Source organism: Ornithodoros turicata, chromosome 1 (assembly GCF_037126465.1).
Source record: "Ornithodoros turicata isolate Travis chromosome 1, ASM3712646v1, whole genome shotgun sequence".
Classification (NCBI taxonomy): domain Eukaryota; kingdom Metazoa; phylum Arthropoda; class Arachnida; order Ixodida; family Argasidae; genus Ornithodoros; species Ornithodoros turicata.
In genome coordinates, this window is record NC_088201.1 from 169,086,775 (window position 1) to 169,107,123 (window position 20,349).

Genomic DNA, 20,349 nt, shown 5'->3' on the forward strand with positions numbered 1-20,349 from the left:
GCACTGGAACTGCAGGGGCCTGTGCGGTAAATTGCAAGAGGTCAACCTCTTCGTCAGAAAGTATCTGATACCCATCCTGGCACTCAGTGAATGTGGTCTTCCTGAATCAAGTACAATCCAGGGCTACCGAAAATACGTCAGCCCTGGCATTCCCGCCTTACCCACCGGATGTGCTGCGCTCTCCGTCAGGGACAATCTTCCACATTCGACTTCCGGGACATCTGCTGGGACACGGCCGAATTCGCAGCTGCCACTGTGAAACTACAAAAGACTACACTTGTAGTTGTATCCGTTTATGTGGATCGGCGTCTTCCTCGGGGCTTGTTATCCGACTGCCTCAAATACATCCGCCATCAGTGCCCAGGCAACCTGATTATATGTGTCGATTTCAACGCACACTACCACTTTTGGGGTAGTGACAAGTGTTCCCCCCGAGGTTCAGAAATCGTTGACGCCATCGACGAACTAGATCTGGCAGTAGCGAACTCTGGAGCAGCAACCTTTTTCAGGCCGCCCTCTTCCTACTCAGCAATAGACATTTCCATCTACTCCCCTGGTCTCCACGTCACATGGGATGCAGGAAAAGATACAATGGGAAGTGATCACTTCCCCATCTTTCTCACGCTCCCTCACTCCACTAGCAACCTCGCACCCCCTCCACGATTCCGCCACTCTGTCACACACTGGGATCGCTACCGCAGCCTGCTCAATTTGGACAACAGCAGTGACATCACAACAGCCATACAGTCATCACTAAAAGGGACAACATCGGCCATCTCCAAGAGGGCAACGGACCCAGTCCCTGACCTCAAATTTCTCAACCTCTCAGCAGCCAGGAGGAGAGCACAGCGCCGACTACGTAAAAACCCAACAAAGGACAACACACTCTCCTTCAATCGAATCTCTGCCGTACTGAGGCGGTACTCCAATGCCCTGCGACGTTTCCAATGGAAGGGTTTCTGCACCTCCTTCACCCCACACACGCCTTGCACGAAGATTTGGGCAGTGGTAAACAAGCTCACTGGCAACTGCTCCAACAAGCACCTCTTCCAGGAAATTGCCCTGGCCCATTCTCTCACCCTCACCGAAGCAGCAAACCTCTTCGGTGAAACTTTCACCCAGACAGCAGTTCCACAGCCGGCAGTACAACTACCACAGCTCCCTCACCACCGCATGGACGCCCCTTTCACGCGCACTGAACTCATGTCTGCTTTGCATAGCAGCATCCGTCGCACCAGCCCAGGTCAAGACGGAGTCACCTACCAGGCCATCAAGAATCTAACAACACAAGCACAAGACAGACTCCTTGCAAAATACAATGCAATCTGAGAGTCATGCACAGTCCCTCCTGCTTTGAAACACTCCATCGTAGTCCACATACACAAACAGGGCAAGCTTCCTCTTAGTCCTGACTCCTACTGTCCTATCTCCCTAACATCCTGCCTTGCAAAGGTTATGGAGAAATCGGTTCTTACCAGGCTACTCTGGTATCTGGACTCACGTTTCGTCTTGCCCTCCACTATGACTGGTTTTCGCAAGACACTCTCCACTGCAGACACCCTTCTCGAGTTCTGCTCGGTGGCGGACAACGCCAAGAAATCGTCCCAGACACTCCTGGCGGCCTTTTTCGACGTACGCAGAGCTTTTGACAGTGTCACCGCCCAGGCGGTCGTTAACCAGCTCCAACAAATCAAAGTCTGCGGGCGCACAATACGCTTCATCACCAACTTCCTCCAGGAAAAAAAACTGCAGGTCCGTCTGGGTACAGTCCGAAGCATTACGAAATCCTGCAATTTAGGACTCCCTCAGGGCAGTATACTCAGCCCTGTGCTTTTCAACATTGTAATGGCAGGACTCACTTATGCTCTACCCCTATCCTCCCCTCCACTCCACGTCAGCATTTACGCTGATGATGTGACCATCTGGACCACCGGACGCAGGCTTCCATCTCTCACCAAAAACCTCCAGAGAGCCCTAACTTCCACCCAAACGTACCTAGCCAAAGCCGGGCTCACCATCTCTCCAGAGAAATCTACCTACATGGTGATTAACAAGAGGAGGCGAAAAGACCCAGCCACTCTAAACATAGGGGGGACGCCAATTCAGAGAACAGAAGCTCCTGGGCCTCATCATCGATGAACGTCTGACTTAGAAGTCACATGCTTCCTCCCTCGCCTCTGCAGTCCTACACTACCGCAACGCACAAAGGCGGCTCTGCGGAACGACTTGGGGCTCTTCTCCAGAAGCCCTACTCCTTCTGCACAATGCCCTCACCGTCTCCAGGATCCTCTACGGGCTCCCCTTCATCCTCCCTTCCAAAACCTGGATGGAAAAACTGGAGATTATACACCGAGCCGGCCTGAGAACAGCTCTGGGTCTTCCCCAGTCAGCTACAAACGCCAGAACTTACTCAGAAGCTAGAGTTTGCTCCCTCCGTCTTGGTGCCACGCAGAAGCTCCTCCTACAATTCGATAGGCTCAGCAAATCCCGAGCGGGAAAGGAGATCATCAAACGGTTGGAGCAACACAGCTCCTCCCGTTTCATCAACCTCTTCCGAACCTTCAAACTTTTGACAAAGACAAAGCAACAAGAGCCTTCCCTCAGGACACCTTGGGAACTCCCCAACATCTGTTGCGAAACAACAATCCCGAAACTCCGAAAGAAGAAAAACATCTCACCTATAGTTGCCAAAGCTATCGCCTTAGACTTCATTCAAGAAGGCTACTCCCGTCACACTAAAGTCTTCACCGACGGCTCTGTAAACCGCTCAACTGCTTCCAGCTCCTCAGCCTACTGCATCCCATCACTGGGAATCAGTTGGAACGGTCGCACACTGGGTCAAGTCTCTTCTACCACGGCAGAGCAAATCGCCATCTTCCACGCAGCCAAAGCCTTAGCTGCCCTGCCACCACAACCTGTGGTCGTCCTCTGTGACTTCCGATCAGCCCTCGCCCGCCTGCAGCACCCAAAGCCCGAGGACACACTATCCTGGAACATCAGAGACGTCGTGGAGGCCGATAACTTAGCTTCGGAAGCGCACCAGCAGGATCCCTGCATCAAGGCGCCACTCGACCCCAAGGCGACCCGCCACTCCATAACAGCGTACTTTGAAGATGTACGAATACGAGCACTCGGAGTAATTGGTCAAGACAGACCCAAATGCCCCCCAAAAGGTCTTCCGAGAAGGAAGAGTACTGCCCTGCACCGCATACGAACGGGCAGCGCATTTACACCCGCTTTTCTGCACAAGGTAGGAAGAGCCGACTCCCCCTAGTGCCACTCCTGCCAAGTCACAGCCGACTTTGAACATCTCCTCCTTCACTGCAGCAACTACACGGAGGAGCGCAACACCCTCGTTCGGAAAATATCACACCCCAATAGAGCACCCCTTCTCAGCCTGGACATCACCCATCCAACTGGATCCTACACAACCAGGCGAGAAACCCGTGACGCCCTCCTCCTTTTCCTCGAAGAGACCCAACTGCTCGACTTCCTCTAGCCCCTCCCCCCTTTCTTCCCCCTTCCCCCTCCCTGAAAACGAAACGTGCCGCCAACTCTAAGCAGGCAAACCTCGTTTTCTTTTCCCAAATACGTCACTACCACCACCACCACCAGCGCCGTATGCCAGCATCAGTCGCTCGCTCGCATTCCAGCAGAGGTAGCAGCTATGTCAGGCAGAGGAAAAGGCTTAGCTCAGTACTGCGCCTGGTTTTGGCGAGTGTTGTGTAGCGCTTCGGCGCCTCCTGTGTCCCCCCTGTGTTTGACTGTGTGCATCAGTGCAGTGTAACATCTCATATTGGATAACATTGCTGTGAGGTAAGCGAGTCCCTCTTCGGAGGATACTGGCCTTGAAGTAGCTGCGCGCGCGGGCGGGTTTTTTCCGCTCGTGCGACGGACAGCAAGGCGGCGCCGAGGACGCCGGCGCATTTCCCGAACCGCGAACGTGTGTTCGCGGCATATTTTCCACGCGGCTTGGAGACGGACGATTTAGGATTGGCGCTCTCCACGCGTTTTGTAACGGCAGGAATCAGCGGGGTGCAAGCCCTCGGTCGGGGCCGTCATGAAGTGGAGGTCACCTCCGCTGAAATGGTGACCGAAATCCTGGAGCCCCTCTGCTTTCAATAAAGGGCAAGGAAGTAAAGCTTCACTTCATGGGGTCACGTATGAAGGAAGTCCTCACCATGTACTTCCCACTGGATGCGCCTCGAGCACATGTGCGCAACTCCCTTGGGGGATTTGGCACTGTTCATGAGGTGACCGAGGTCATGCACAAGAAGTTCAAATGGCGCACGGGCTATCTCCGTGTCGTCATGGATATGGCCAAGCCTGTGCCGAACTTCTTGCGCATTGCGCAATGGACCGTACAGGCCGAGTACAGGGGCGTGCGACGCTTCTGCAGGCGCTGCTCGTTGGAGGGTCACATCGCGGCCCAGTGTACGACTTTGAAATGCGTTCGTTGCGGAGTCTTTGGGCACGGGGAGTGTTCCGCCGCCTGCCCGCGCTGCGGGGCGGACCACGCAGTTAGTCAGTGCCGGCGGTGCACGTTTGCGTCGGTAGCCGGCTACACGCGTGCGGCTGTTCCCGATCTGCCCGTGGGGGAGGAGGAGCAATCCCCTAACCCTGTGTCCCCCCTGAGTCGGATGACTTGTCCGCCACCATGGATCTCACCCGTGTGGAGACGCCAGAGGAGACTCCAAGCACCGAGGAGCCCACCGCCCTGCCAACCGGTACCAGAGCCGAGGACTTCCCCATGCTTCCCTCTCCCGATGCGTCAGCTGCCGTGTCCGCCGAGGAGAATGCGGTGGAGCCACCTGCTACCGCCCCCGTGATCATCGAGACAGCTACGGTGGAGCCGCCTGCTCCCGCAGCTGTGGAAGCCGTCGTCGCCATGGAAACAGAGGACGCTGCAACCGCAGTGGTCGAGCCCCCCGCTCCCGCCCAGGAAGCAGCGCAGTCACCTTCCACGAAGTCGTCGCGAAAGCGCAGGCGCGTTAGAACCAAGCGCCGTCGCTCCCCTCCCGCCGTTGATGATTCACCGGCATCGCCGGCTGAATCGTCTGCTACGGACAGCGCGGGGCTACCCCAGAAATTGCGCGCGGTGCGGACTGCCGCGGGCGATCACTGTGATGCTTGCGACGGCGTCTGTACATGCGCTAGCCGGTACGAAGAGACGGAAAGCAGCTCAGAATCGGGTTCCGATACTGAAACCTACTCTTCGCGCGAATAAAATCTAGCGCCTGCAGTACTCCCAACATGATTTTTACTGTCCCGCTGTTATTTTTTCTTTTTATGGCCGGTAGTTTAAATATTGTTTCTTTTAACATAAGGGGTCTCACCCATCCTGCCAAACAGCTCGAAATTTTAAATCAGGCGCGCGCCTTACATACTCACATCATTTGTGTTCAGGGAACCTTTTTTAGCTCTTCACGCCAAATGCGGCTATTCGATAAACCCCACGGTACTAAATCATATTGGAGTCTCGGCTTTGCCGGGAGGCAGGGGGTGGGTATTATTCTCATGCCCCACTGTGGGGTTAAAGTGATTCGGCACGCTCGAGATTCCGACGGGCGTGTCGTTTGGATTGACACATCGAGCGGCCTGCGGATTGTATGCATATACGTCCCGAACCGCGGACCGCAACAACACGAATTTTTTGCCAGCTTGGATAACTATTTTGTTGGGGCCTCTGGTGTCATTTTGGCGGGAGACTTCAACTGTGTTACCGAGCGCGGTCTAGACATTTCTCATTCTCGTCATCGCTTCTGGCGTGCTGGCAGCCGCGCTCTCACTATCCTGATAGGGTCGATTCACACGATGCAACTTTAGTTACGCGCAACCAGGTTGCGCCACCAAGTTGCACCGTGTGAACGCGAAGCTCTGGTTGCGCAACTCGAGTTGCAGGAGTTGCAGAGCCGATCGCTTCACGAGCGATTTCTCCTGCAACTCTAGGTGCAACCTGTCAATCACACGGCTCCGCCTTGCAAGCGCGACCAATCAGGAAGACTTCCATGTGTCAGTTATTGCAGCGGCAGTAAGCGAGACGATGAAATTATCACTAACCAATGGAAATTACGCAAAATTATCAAACTCGCAACGGATTGAACTCGTAACGAGCAGAAGTCGCAGTGCGATTGGACGAAAATGATGTTTTTCGCGCCATCTGGCGAGCTCGGTGACAACTACGGCATTCCGAGTTGCTCGCCGTATGAAAGCGACCTTTTTGGTGCAACTTCGGTTGCGCGCAACTATAGCGGAAACCGAGTTGCAGCAAAAAGTTGCATCGTGTGAATCGACCCATAGGCACAGAGCGGCCTGCAGGCGGCGCTGCGGCGCTTTGTGTTTTGCGCCCTCTGCGGGACGTTTCATCGGCGGCTGTAGGAGCCAGGACGGCCACTAATGGGAGAACAGCTGGCGGTTAACAACTGGAAGTCTTGTCTGGGTTTTGACGTTGCATTGCATACATGTCCCTCTTGTCGCAGTGCCAGTTGCAAACGGCGTTCGCGCCACTGAGTGGTCTGGAATGCTATTTCAGAGGGGCTAATCTAAAAAAGGGCAAAGCGTTAGTGGACGCGAGGCATATCCACGGCGTGCGGGAAATACGTGACACGACGGCCACTGTGATTGAAGGCTTTTGCGTGCCACAGACAAAGATAAACAACCGCAGCCATCAAGTAATGCTTCACCTTAGTATCGTGGCTTTTTACTATCGTAACTCCGCTCGGCTAAACGCGAATAAAAGTAAGAAACCGGCCGGCGTTTTTAGCACGAATATTGCGTGGTTCTACTTTCATGCCGGCCGGGGCCTTATTGCTCGAAAAATATCACTTGGGCGATTGTGGCCCAGTTTCAAATTTGCATGTTGGAATTTCGATTTCTTCTTCTGTTTGACGCAGATCAGCGAAGCCAGATATCTGCAGGAAGCGACATGTACCTGCAAGGCAGAGGCTGCTGGTAAGTGCAAGCACGCAGCTGCTGTAGCTCTTTATGTGCAGACAGAGGACTCTTCATCGAAAACAAGTCGTGCAAGGGAGTGGGGCGTTCCTTCCCGTACCAAACCACAATACCCGAAGTTTGTTCGAGCTTCTGCAGGTATCAGCACACGTCAGTGAGTACAAGTTCTCAGAATGTGAAATGATACCGCCGTCTGCATGAGAGCTGGTCTTCCTTGCACAGCATATTAGGACACATAGCATGTGTTGCACATATGTTCTTGCATGTACAACATGAACATTTTTCAGGCCTTCCTGCTGATGTACAAGAGGTTCATGTGACCCATGTTCTGAAAAACTTTGGTTACATTGACAGCCCATTAGTAGATATGTTAAAGGCAGAATGTAGTACAGTGACAAACAGTTCGGCCGAACCAAGCAATAAAAGCCCCATTAACGAACGAGAATGCATCTCGTTGTATGACTGGGAATTATCTAGGCCCAAGTTTCTGAGCTATGCATGCAGCCTGACTGCAAGTGGGATTGTGCTCAAGGCATTGGCCTTCCTCGACAAAATAACGCTAGCAGAAAGGACTTTCTACCACGAGAAGGTATCAGTCAGTAAAGAAGATATTTCCGTGATCTGTGCGGAAACAGGGGTAGGCCGGACCTTGTGGTTGAAAGCACGTGAATTTCGAGTAACAGGAACAAAGGTACACATTGAGAGCGACATGCGCCTCCCAATCAGTATTATGCGTTCAGCATTCAGTACACCACTGTAGCAGATTTAGGTTTTAACGAATTTGCTTACACATTGTCGTTTTATACGCATGCTACTTGTACTTATGCCTCAGTAAAGCACACACTTGCCGACATCTTGCAGAGCCACCGAATACTAAGGTGCCGCTGCTCTCCTTCAGAACTAGCGGTCAAGATGGTCAATACCTTGCTTGTGCGAACAACAGCCATGGCATATGGCATAGCCATGGAGCCGGTGGCAACACGGAATTTTGAGGCCGTCGAGAGTGTGGAGATCACACAACTCGGCCTTGTGATAAATCAAGACGACCCATGGTTGGCTTGCTCTCCAGACGGAATATTCAGGTAGGGTGATCTGGAGTTATGCATGTGCACCGAGGCCTAAGTTAAACTACAGCAGCTTGTTTCCTTTTTTTTTTTCTTGATAAAATTATGTGTGGCTGATTTTTTCCCTGGTACCCAAATGTTTTCTCGTCTTTATCTCCTTGCTCAATTGGCCTGTTCTCTTCTTCAGGGATGGAGCTGGCAATGTCTGCCTCCTCGAGATTAAGTGCCCATATAGCAAGAGAAAAGGCAGCATTCTGGATCCCCCACTTCTACCATACCTTGAAAATGGCCCTACCTACACACTGAAGAGGAGTCACCAATATTACACCCAGGTTCAAGTGTCCCTCTATGTTCTTGGGCTGAAGAAGGGCATACTCTTTGTGTATGCTGAGAAAGATTACCTTATTTTGGCAGTTCCTCGGGACGATGACTTTCTGGAACACTCCATCCCGCGATTGCGGGAATTTTACTTTTTAAACCTGCTTCCAGCCTTGGTAGCTGCATACAGCCCATAACTTATACCGGTGGACAATGCAACCTGGTTTCAAACAGTCACTCATGAGCAGCATCCTTTGTAGAGGTCATGGAATTCCACAGTGGCAGTTTGTGATGTAGTTATGTGTATTTCTTTTGAAAATAGACTTACTTCCATTTTGCTATGTGTGTGGTTACTACATTTGCAACGGCAGCGAAGACAATGACATTTGAGTATAATTTACACATCATATGCAGTACAATCTGGGTACAGACAACACCGCCTCTGGAAAAATTGAACACATTTTTATGAAAAGTAGCAGGCACGGATGAGCAAGGCACATTAACGGCAGTTGAAATAGATGGTCTACTCAGTTGCACAGAACATACAAAGCATAAGAGCATACTAATGTGCTTCAGATACCAAGATGCGGACAAGCTCCCATGGCCGAGAGGGGTAGCGCGCTAACCGACCGTGTGGAGACTGCGAGGTGGTCTGGGTTAGAGTCCTGACGCCTGCTGTGCTGCTTTGCATTTTTCCTGGGTTTCCCCGAGACATTCTTAGACGTTAACATGCACACTAACCCCCTTGTGCCGCACTCCTTCCTGCTGTCCATCTGTTTGCCTCTGTACACCTCTGATAACCACAGTTGCATCATGGTGCTGCCACACAATTAAAATGCCGAAAGGAAAGCTAATTACAATAACTGCTGTATTCACTTCATGTATGATTTGTGGCTGCTACATCACTGTGTGTCATCGACAGTAGGCTGCACTTTTCGAAATATTCCAGGCCTGAGGTTAGTTAGCACACATACTATGTGCATAATTTTGTCCATGTACATGGCAAGTTCTTGGGGAATTCTTGTATTTAAAATATCAAATATGCGTAGCCTCTGGATGACTCTTTCCACGTGGATTCGTACAGATGCAGTATCGTAGGTGGCATCTGCTTCTGCCTCAGTGAACTGCGGCTTGGTTGCAAAAGGAGGCATTACTAGTGTAGCTCCTTGCTGTCCAACACCTGTTCGGATTCCGGGAAAGCCTTTGTCAGCGAGTACAAGGTCTCCTGGTTCCAACAGTGGCAACACACCAGCTTCAACTGTGAGGCTAGTGTCGTTGGCCCTCCCTCCGAATCCTGGGGAGAGGAAGGTGACCAGGCCATTCGGTGCTATTCCCACCAGGTACTTGATTGTGTATGTCCCTTTATAGTGGGAGTACCACATATTTTGTGCCTCCACACCTGGTGGTGTTTCAGCCTTCAGTTCAGTACAATCAATGATGACCCTGCAGTTTGGGTACATCAGTGAAATACTAGGCGGCATAGTTGCTCGTATAGCAGCCCTGCTAGGCCAGAACAGCCACGACCTCGTTGCCGCACACAGCTTCAGAAGGATGGGCTTTGTGAGGCAAGATAGACCAAGGGAAAGGGGTGAAGAAAGGTGTTAACGCTGGTGACGGACCCGATGTCCCTGGCTATCTGCCAAACTCAAAAATAAGATTCAGGAATACGGCATTTGGATAACACACAGACAGTTTACTAACACTCTGGTATGATACATACAATGAAAGACAGTAAAGATATACCTAGCAATTTGGGTGATGAATGGCCGAATGAGCTAAAGCGGGGATCCAACAGACTAACGACGTATGGTGATGAACGTCGTACAATGAAAGAACTCAGAACAGCACGTGGCGCGCGCTTATAAGCATGTAGCGGCGCCACTGCTGGCTTATGACGATGACGGTGAGGCCGAATTGAACAGTTTGGCTCTCACACGCCCACCTCTAACAAAAAGATGAAATGTCCTCATTTCGTTATTACACTGAGGAAAAATGAAACGTTACAATAGTGGTACGACAATCTACAAATGTCCTCATTTCGTTATTACAGTGAGGAAACTCTACAATAGCGTTAATGCAGAAGTTAATAGTTTAAAATCGAAGCTGTTCTGAAACAGGATAAAAAAAATAAAAGAGAACATGATTCATGCCAGGGCCCTTGGCAGAAGCATGCAGCATCCTTTGTCCTGAAATGCAGAACAACCTAGATTTAAGAGAGTTTGATAATCCACCCTCAAAGGAAGTAGTAGAATCTCCTGATTCTAAACACATTGTGAATTTGTTAACATTGAAGAAGAAAGTTCGTAGTTCAAAGTTCGTAGTACATGATATAGCACAGCATAGCATGAGTAGCATTGTGACATGCAGTACATACATAGTACATGCAGTGATACGAAAATGAAGAGAACTAGTGTGAAGTAGTGACTAAATTCGAAACACTAAATTCGAAATGCAGAAAGTTGATCGAAGAGGTCAGTAGAAGGGAAATGCTAAACAGCAACAATGTGAGCGTGTGTTTGAGTGTGGCTGTGTGCGTGAGTAACTAAGAAATGTGGAAGTAACCCAAAGCGAAAAGCACAAAAATGACCGCAAAAATTCATATTGCAGACACTGGATACATTTAAAGCAATGTAGTACAAAGTCATTTATGGACCAGAGCGTCCCCTGTCCATGAATGAACGACATTCACCAAGGCGTCCCTATGGAATGTGTGTACTTTGAAACAGTCAAACAAGGTCGTACGCATGTAATGGTACCCTTTGTTTGGTGACGCGTCCATACCTTGTCGTGTAAGGTGGACTAAGTGTTTCTTCGGATTCTGAAGAACTGTCTTGATTAACAGAGACATTCTCGTCACTGTCTGCATGATGAAACGTAATGTTAGGATCCCAATCTGGCTGATCCTTGAACAGTTTCATTTGTGAAACATGAACTGTTTTTGTTATTCCTTCATCCAGACTTTGAACAGTACAAATGTCATGGGGATGAGTGGAAATAACTTTGAATACCTTGTCCTTGTACTGAGGATCAAAAGGTGAAGTTGAAAAGGATTCTATCCAAACTAAGTCACCCGCAGAGAACTGCGATGGGTTTCGACCGTAGTCGTAACGTCTCTTCTGAGAGGATAGAGCTTTTCCTAGGTTTTCCCGTGCTTCTGCACGTATGTCGTGTAGCATTTCAATGCTCTGAAGTCGCGACATGTCGTCAACGATTACACCAACCTGAATCTCGTTTTCAATACGAGGTTCAAATCCAAAGAGAAGGAAATGTGGTGAAAATCTAGTAGAACCTTGTCTTGAAGTGTTTATGAAAGAAGTGGTGTTTGCAATGTATTGGTCCCATTTTGACGGATTCTCAAAGCAATATTTTTTTGAGAATATTCTTTATGGTGGCTACAGATCTTTCCACGAGACCATTTGCCTGATGGAAATAAGGACAAGAAGTTGTGTGTTCAATTCCTGTTGTGGTTAGGAATTTTTCCATGTTCTGACTCATGAAACCTGAACCTTGGTCAGAAACAATTGTCATAGGAATACCAAAAGTTGTGTTGATCTTTTCCTTAATGAACTGTATGATATGTGACGATGCTGTTGATTTCACAGCCTGTGTTACTACAAAGCGTGTAGTGTGGTCAACACATACAATGATGTACTTGTTTCCATTTCCTGTTTCCGGAAGTGGACCAATGTGATCGAGGGATATTGTGGTGAAAGGTTGTGTGGGAATTGGTCGAGGATGTAAGTATCCCACGGGCTTCGATGTTTGTCTGTTGAAGCGCTGACAAATGTTACAACCTTGGACGTACTCTTTGACGTCCTTATTAATGGACGACCACCAGTATTTACTCAGAATACTGCTTTTGGTCTTGAATTTGTCCATGTGACCACGTTTATCATGAAACTTAAGCAATATCTCTTTCCTAAGAGATTCTGGTATGACAATCCTTGTTTTTGTCAGTCCGTTTTGTTGAGTGGTTTTGTGGCAGAGTATGCCATTTGACAACATGAATGTATTCCGCGTGTTCTCAGCTTTGCGAGAAGAAATATTAGGATTTTTGAGGACTTCAAAAATCTCTAATAACGACGGATCTGACTGTTGGTGATTGGAGAGATGAGAATTCTCGGCAGTGAGAATTAGTGACGCAACCAAAGGTTGTGGGATGCGTGATAGAGCATCAGCGACAACATTGGTTTTTCCCGAACGATGGTGAATCTTCAGAGGAAGTTCTTGAAGATCGAGAACCATGCGAGCAAATTTTCTATTGATTTGCTGTGCATTGGTCATTAAGGAGACACTGTAGTTGTCTGTCCAAACATGGACGATAGGCAACCCGTACACATAAATACGAAATTTGTCTGTAAGTGCCCAATGAAGAGCAATGCATTCGAGCATGTTTGAATGCAGTTTTTCCTCTGTTGTGTTGGTTGCTCTGCTGGCATACTCAACAACATACTCTTTTCCATCGTGTTTTTGTGAGATGAACGCTCCTAGATGTTTCGCTGAAGCGTCAACATAGATATGTGTTTCTCTGTCTGGATCAAAATGAGCCAAAATAGGTGGAGATTTTAAAAGAGATTTGAGGTTACGTACAGCCTCAGTGTGTGTAGGTGTCCACTCTGACGTAATGTTGGTTTTGCCAGTGCTTTTGGACTGTTGCTTATTTCGCAAGAGGAGTGATAGAGGTCGCGCAATTTCAGCAAAACCTTTGATGAATTTGCGAAAGTAAGAAGCAAAGCCCAAAAATCTCTTTACGTCTTGTATTGTGTTCAATGTATCGGGGTATTTGTCAACAGCAGCTGACCTCTCCGGATCTGGCAGTTTACCCTCATGAGATACAATGTAACCCAGAAACTTTATATGGGTCTGAATGAACTGACACTTATTGATCTCGATTTTGAAACCATAATTTTCCAGTATGGACATAGATTGGTCAGGAACATCGAGATGTTCGTCTATGGTCGAAGTGTAGATACAGATGTCATCGAAATAGACAATTACAACGTCCTTCCACTTGAGGGAATGAAGGCTTCATCCATTACTGCTTGCCAAGTGGCGGGAGCACCAGTTGGACCAAAAGGCATTCGAACGAATTCGTAAAGACCGTCAGGTGTAATGAAAGCTGTCTTATGCTGGTCAGATTCCCTTATTTTTATGTTTAGGTAACCTTTCTTTATGTCCATAGTGGAAAATTATTTGCCTTTCCCTACTCTGTCAACAGTATCATCAATTCGAGGCATACTATACACTCTTTTGACGGTTTTCCCATTTAGCTTACGGTAGTCAACAACAAGTCTGCGTGGTGTTGACGGATGGAATGGTTGATCAACAACGAAAACTGGGGAAGCGTAATGAGACTCAGATTTTCGAACAAGACCTAATTTAAGCCAGTTGTCGATTTCTTCTTTGATGAATTTTCTGTCATTCCATGAGTAGCGGTAAGACTTTACGCGAACAGGAATGCAGTCAGAGAGATCGATGCAATGTTCGGTCTTTGGACAAAATCCGATGTCATACTTTTGCTTAGAAAATACGTTCGCGTGCTTAAGAATGATGTCATGGAGTTTCTTAAGCTGTGTGTCATTTATGTCTGAGGTTACTTTGTCTTTAAGTTTGTCTAAGTAGTTCAAGATTTCGGCATGCTGTACTTCGGTTTTTGCATCCGACTCTCGTACAACAACCCTATCCAAAGGAATGATGTCATTGACTTGTACGGTATTCACAAGCAAGAGGTCAGATGACTCATCCTTTTCGTCGTTATGCAACATGACATTTTCACATACCTGTGATGGCTGTGTTCTATGAAGGTCGACAACATTGCGGAATTCACTAACACGTTCACAAACACTGCTGTTCGCCGGAAAACTGTTTGACGAACTTGTTCTTGCGGAGACTGATGTTGCTTGACGAGATGGTATCTTCACCTTGTCCTGGGATGCCACGATGTTGGGGCCGTCCTGGGGTGCCACGATGTTGGTGCCAGGGAGAAGTGGGAAAGGACAGTTCCTTGGTGGAGATTTACGTTGTGTTGATGAACACGTTGATGTCGAGGCTTTGTTGTTGTTTACTTGCACGTTGTTGGAAGCGTGAAGGATGTGATGTGTTTTGATGTCTGTCGAAGTGTCTTGATCCTTGGATGTCGTGTTGTTGTCGTGTTGTATCCTTTCCTGTATGGGTTGAAATTCTTCAGCGTGAGATGGAGAAAGTTCCTGGAGGAAGTCTTTCTTTAAGAACATGCTGTTGAAGATCTTCTCCTGGTGGGACTTTGGAGGTGACTGGATGGAGACGTGTCCATTAGGCCAAACAGTGATTCCAAGCTTGGCAGATGTGCGCCAGTCGCTACCAAGTATGAAAGGATATATGATGTTAGTGACGATAGCAACTTGAAGAGAAACAGTTGTGTTCGCTAACTTCACTTCCACGACGGCTTCGCCGAACGGCATGGACTCGTTATCGACGGCGATCATTGCTGAGTCACTCCATGGTTTTATGTTAATACCCCAAAGCTCTGCTTCCTGTTTCCTTAAAATTGAGATGTCTGCACCCGTGTCAACCAAGGCGTCGACCGGTTTGTTGTTTACAAGAATCTCAATGACGGGTCTCACGGGGTGTCTAGATGGTAAGTCGTGTCTTATTGAAGCAGTGTAGCTGTGTTTCTTCTCCTTGTCTTGATGTTTGGTGTAGTCCTTTGGGTCTTTGTATTTTAGGCTTGATTTGTCCGATGTTTTGGTGGAAGTAGGAGAATGTTTCTCACCATTTTGCCGAGATGAATACTTAGGCTGTGATGTGGACGAAAAGCCTTGCTGACGTTGATGTTCCTTCTTCGTGTAGTCCTTTGGCTTGGCTCCTTGTTGACGCCAGTTTGGATCACGGTGTTTCTGAGAAGGTTCGATCTGTCGTGCCAGCTTGATCAGAGTGAGACAGTCACATCCAGTAGACATGTAGTAGGAAGTGAGACTGGTCCTCGTTGCCTCGCTCTGTAGAGCCATGGTGATGTAACGGATCTTGCCACGTTCCCTGAGCTGGTAAGGGCACTTGCAGAGTATCTTAATCTTTGCGTGAATATAGTCAGAAATGGATTCTTCACTTTTCTGTACTCTAGCTTCACAATCGCGATTCCAATCTGGTAGATCTGGATCATAATCAAATTGCTCTTTCAAACCTTTGGCCCAGTCTTGCCATGTGACACAACTTCTTCCGGATCCATCGTCCCAATCCTTGGCCGCACCACGAAGCTTACTCTTTGCAATGGCTAAGGCGGTATAATCGTCCCAACCGTACTGGATACGTAACACATCAATTGATGAAAGCCATGCGCGAAAATCATCGTTGGGCCGGCCATAAAAGAACTTCAATGTCTGACTAAGGTCCGGGGTGGTTACTATCCTCTGTGGTGTGGAAACCACCTGTTTGAAAATCTCAGCTAACTGATCGATGGTAATCGGAGCAGAGGAACTCGCGGTACGTGTCTTCTTACTTGTTTTGTTTGTTGGTGAGGCTTGTTCATCCTGATGTTCATCTTCGGATGATTCGCATTCTTCCGATGTTTGGTATTCCTCGTTGTCTTTGGTGGGAATAGCACTCGTAGATGCATGTTTCCTCCTTTCGTCGTCTTCCATGATGAGAATTGCTGCTTGACGAGGATCAGCGTTCTCTGGGAGTGTGAGATTACGTGAGACGCACTCTTCAAATAACTCTTGTGCTGGACGCAAAAGAAGTCTCAACACCTTTGGACTGTCCATGAAAGAACAAACTCAAAAGACGATATTTGTTAAGACACAACGAAAACCGAGAGACGGAAAAATACTGAACCAAGCTCCAGACAGGTGTTACCAGCAGAACCTAACATCGAACGTCGCGTTCGAAATTGCGAACAACTGAAAAATGCACAAATGCAACGAAAAACTGAAGACGCAATTAATGCGTGACAAAAAAGTGAACTGGAAGTTACGAAGGGATAGAACTGTTCGAAAGATGCTATGCAATGCGTTCGAATGATGAGGCTAAGCCTAAATCGAACAAGCCTTTCGAACTACGTCAAAAGCGTAAGACTTCGAAGTCGAGGTACTTGCAAAAATTAATACAGTATCAACCAGAAGTGAAAAGTCTGAAGAATCACTTGCCGTATCCTGTCGACTGCGCCATGTGAGGCAAGATAGACCAAGGGAAAGGGGTGAAGAAAGGTGTTAACGCTGGTGACGGACCCGATGTCCCTGGCTATCTGCCAAACTCAAAAATAAGATTCAGGAATACGGCATTTGGATAACACACAGACAGTTTACTAACACTCTGGTATGATACATACAATGAAAGACAGTAAAGATATACCTAGCAATTTGGGTGATGAATGGCCGAATGAGCTAAAGCGGGGATCCAACAGACTAACGACGTATGGTGATGAACGTCGTACAATGAAAGAACTCAGAACAGCACGTGGCGCGCGCTTATAAGCATGTAGCGGCGCCACTGCTGGCTTATGACGATGACGGTGAGGCCGAATTGAACAGTTTGGCTCTCACAGTTTAATATTTTCGCTGCTGTGGTGCGGTGAATGCCGAAAAGTGACGCCAAACAGGAAAATGGCAGGCCGTGCTTCGTCTTCATTAGAAAGAGTATGAGTTTGCCATTGATGTCAAGTTCACGAGGGTGGCGGCATCTGTCTGGAAGCAGGCTCCGTAGGATGGCCAGGATCTGAAGAACAGATATAGCACAGGATGTATAAAGGAAGTGGGCTATTTGACTTTTTTATAACACTTGCACACACCACTTACCACGAGCGTCACGCCTGTAAGGTCCAGTAGCCGCTGTTCATCATCTACGATAGACTTGTAGCCACCGAAATACACTTCCTTGTAGATGGTCCCGGTGCCCTTCGTCTCGTACTGCACACCTGGGCACGCAGTCCCCACGTCCACTGTTGGTACGCTCTCAATTTGAGTGGCAGTACCGTCTCCATCCTTCTCACAGCAGAAGAACAGAAGCTTTGAGGTTTCTACTGAGTCATCTGTCATTGTGGAAGCCTGTTGATACATAACACCATTTCAGTAACCATTATTGTGCAACAAGGTTAGTGCTGGAGAAATATATTGTTGTACCTCCACAAGAAATGGCTCATTATCTGCCTGAGTGACTGGGTCACAGTGGTGCACTTCATCTATTGCAGAAGAATGTTCGGTACAGACAGTTTCTTCATCGACTGCATTCAGCAGCTCATCAAAGGCACTGGGGTCGGTGGTCTCCCTCCGTCGTTTCGATCTGCCCGAGGGGAGGCAAGAAATGAGCCCTAAAATCAGTATCTTTTCTGCCAGGGCTTAATTCGCCTTCGTAAAAAAAAAATATCTGCAGCGCATAGCACAACTCAACAAAAATATCGATCATTGTGGTGAAACGACACCAGAGTATGAACACAACGAACGAAATAGCCGCCGATACCTTTCGTAGCGTGAAGCAGCGAAACTGGGCCTCTTCCTGTACACACTGGGGAAAATCGACGGATTGTAGGCAGGATGTCTTTCCTCGTCGGACTTTGCGTTCCCGATGAAATGTTTGCTGCATTTCCGTGTATTCTTGCTTGGCTCCCAGGGCTTACCGGATACGCTACGAGACCCCCAAGTCTGTTAGCTAAGCAGACAAAACGAAAGAAAGTAATATACTCACGTTTGCCGGCGAACAAGCTGGATCCATGTGGCGCGTCGCTTCTTTTCGTAACTTTTCCAGGGAAAACAATAAAATTTCACCCCAGGCGAGTTACTGTAAGTCGCATTGCACCCCACCACGCAGCAGTTGACGTTGCTAGGCATTTGGGTGTTAAGTTTTACGTGCAAGTGCACGGAAAACCACGGAAAACTACTTGCTTACTGGCTGCTAACAGGCGCTAGTTCTCCCGCTTCTCCTACTGCCGGCGTCGGCCGTTCCGCAAGGTGGCGCTTCGTTGGAGGAGAAACACATTGGCTCGGTCCCTATAGAGAGCCTGGATCTGGTGGACGTGTGGCGGACGCTGCACCCCGCTTCGCCAGGTTTTACGTGGAGTGGCAGGGATGCGGCTACGCGCATCGACCGCTTTTACATCTCACGCAACATCCCAGTGAATCAGGCACGCATTAACGCCCAACAGTCAGCACACAGTGACCACGCCATGCTGATACTATATATGGGTGGTTCACTTCGCAGACCACGGGGCATGGGATGTTGGAGGCTCAATCCGCAGCTTTTGGACGAGAAATACGTACGCGCGAAAATTGAACAAGCCATGTGGCCCTTTTTACAGGAGCCGCTCACCCCATCATCATCATCACTAAAATTTGCCGTGAAATCAGCCGTTACCACTGCGGACCGAGAACTAGCGCGGCGCGCAAGGAAGGACATCATCGTAGTTGGTGACGCGATTGTGCTCCTCTCCAAGCCTAGGTCTGGTGGCCCGTGCATGCCTGTGGAGAGAGCGAGGCAGCGTCTGGTAACGACGGAGTCAAACCCAAAACTGATTCCGATTTATTGATCGGCACGAGGCTCGCGCTCGTCTTCGTTGTTGTCACCACATGTAGCCCCCCCACTACAAAAGACGAAGTCTCCTCCAAACAGGGTATTGGCGGAGTGGTAATCGGTTGAAGGACCAGTGGTCGGAACAGGGGCTTCAGTGAAAGCAGGCTTGAGACGCTCAACGGAGACTGTTTCCGGTCTGCCGTTGTAGTTTATGACGAAGTATTTAGTCGCAAAAAAAATTACACAAACTGTTCATTGGCTTCATCATGATGGATGCTGAAAGCTCATCTAACAGTCTGTCGTTGGAACTGCCTCTTCATTGTGAAGTCGATTCGCAGCTCAACATTTCAAAAGCAAGACCTCCAAACTCTGCTTCACGTAGCAGGTCCTTCTAAGCTGCTGAAAGGCAGCTGAAAAGCTGACTTGTTGACTCCGCTGTGCTTCCACGTCCATATTGAAAAAGCGCCCAGAGACCACACGAACTTCCGGTGTGGACTTTCCACCAATAAACGTCGCCGGCGTTTGACGTCATACACATGGGAAAACCACTGCATAATAGCTAGAGTTCTGCGCTGATCGCACGAGTTGAGGGCAGAAATCGAAACCGCTTTTCGTCTCCTTGTTTGGAATAGTTCGCGGTTTGGCAGAGAGGAAACGTTTCAGTTGTAACTTGGAGGCACGATGTAGGTTCGTTATCCATACAAATAAGGACATTGACCAGGTTCTGGTCAGAGACCCTTTAATGAGTAATCCATGCTCGGAGAGGCGGTGGAATAAGGCACGCAGGTGCTGCAAGTGCTCTTCCTGGGAAGCGCTGGCCACAAGCAGGTCATCGAGGTATGCAAAAACGAAAGGTAGGCCCCGTGTGACGTTGTCGATAAAGCGCTGGAAAGATTGTGCAGCGTTGCGGAGTCCGAAAGGCATTCGGAGGAATTCGAAGAGGCCGAAAGGGTTACAATGGCGGTCTTGGGAACGTCCTCCTCTGCCGTGGGAATCTGGTGGTATGCTTTTGTTAAGTCGATTTTTGAGAAAAGTTTCGCTCCGGCTAAACTCGCGGTGAAGTCTGATATGTTGGGCAATGGGTAACGGTCGGGAATCGTTGCTAGATTTAGTGCGCGGTAATCACCATATGGTCTCACCAGTCTTCTTAGGGACCACGTGCAAAGGCGATGACCAATTGCTGGACGATGGTCTTACTATGCCGACCGCCAGCATGTGATCAAATTCTTGACGCGCGATGGCAAGCTTCTCGGGGCTCAGCCGACGAGCCTTAGCAAAAACTGGTTGGCCGTTGATGCATACACCGTGGACGACAGGACGCTTGACCGGCATCGTCCAGTCGCACTGCGATGTCAATGATGGAAAATCATTTAGTATCGCGGCATAAGTCGCGTCACTTGGTAGCGGAGTAGCGAGACCAGTCGAAGCTACTCTTGCCGATACGCCGTTTACTGTGAGGCCAGTAAGAGTGTCGAGGAGTCTTCGCTTAGCGACGTCGACCAGAATGTTGTGATGAGCCAGAAAATCGCTACCTAGGATG

General features: G+C 48.7%; 2 protein-coding genes across 2 annotated transcripts; one reads left to right on the top strand and one right to left on the bottom strand.

Moving 5' to 3' along the window:
- The first annotated feature begins 168 nt into the window (after positions 1-168).
- LOC135389534 (uncharacterized) lies at positions 169-1,329 on the top strand. The gene has a single exon (XM_064619571.1). The coding sequence runs from the start codon at positions 169-171 to the stop codon at positions 1,327-1,329; it is 1,161 nt and encodes a 386-aa protein (XP_064475641.1).
- Positions 1,330-9,151: 7,822 nt separating this feature from the next.
- Positions 9,152-20,141, bottom strand: LOC135389545 (uncharacterized). The gene is made up of 7 exons (XM_064619585.1): positions 19,949-20,141; positions 19,546-19,804; positions 17,426-17,585; positions 17,102-17,350; positions 16,850-17,021; positions 14,167-14,180; positions 9,152-9,874 (listed from the first exon to the last, which is right to left on the bottom strand). Exons 1-7 carry the CDS (start codon positions 20,139-20,141, stop codon positions 9,236-9,238), a joined length of 1,686 nt encoding a protein of 561 aa, XP_064475655.1. The 3' UTR covers positions 9,152-9,235.
- Positions 20,142-20,349: the final 208 nt, after the last annotated feature.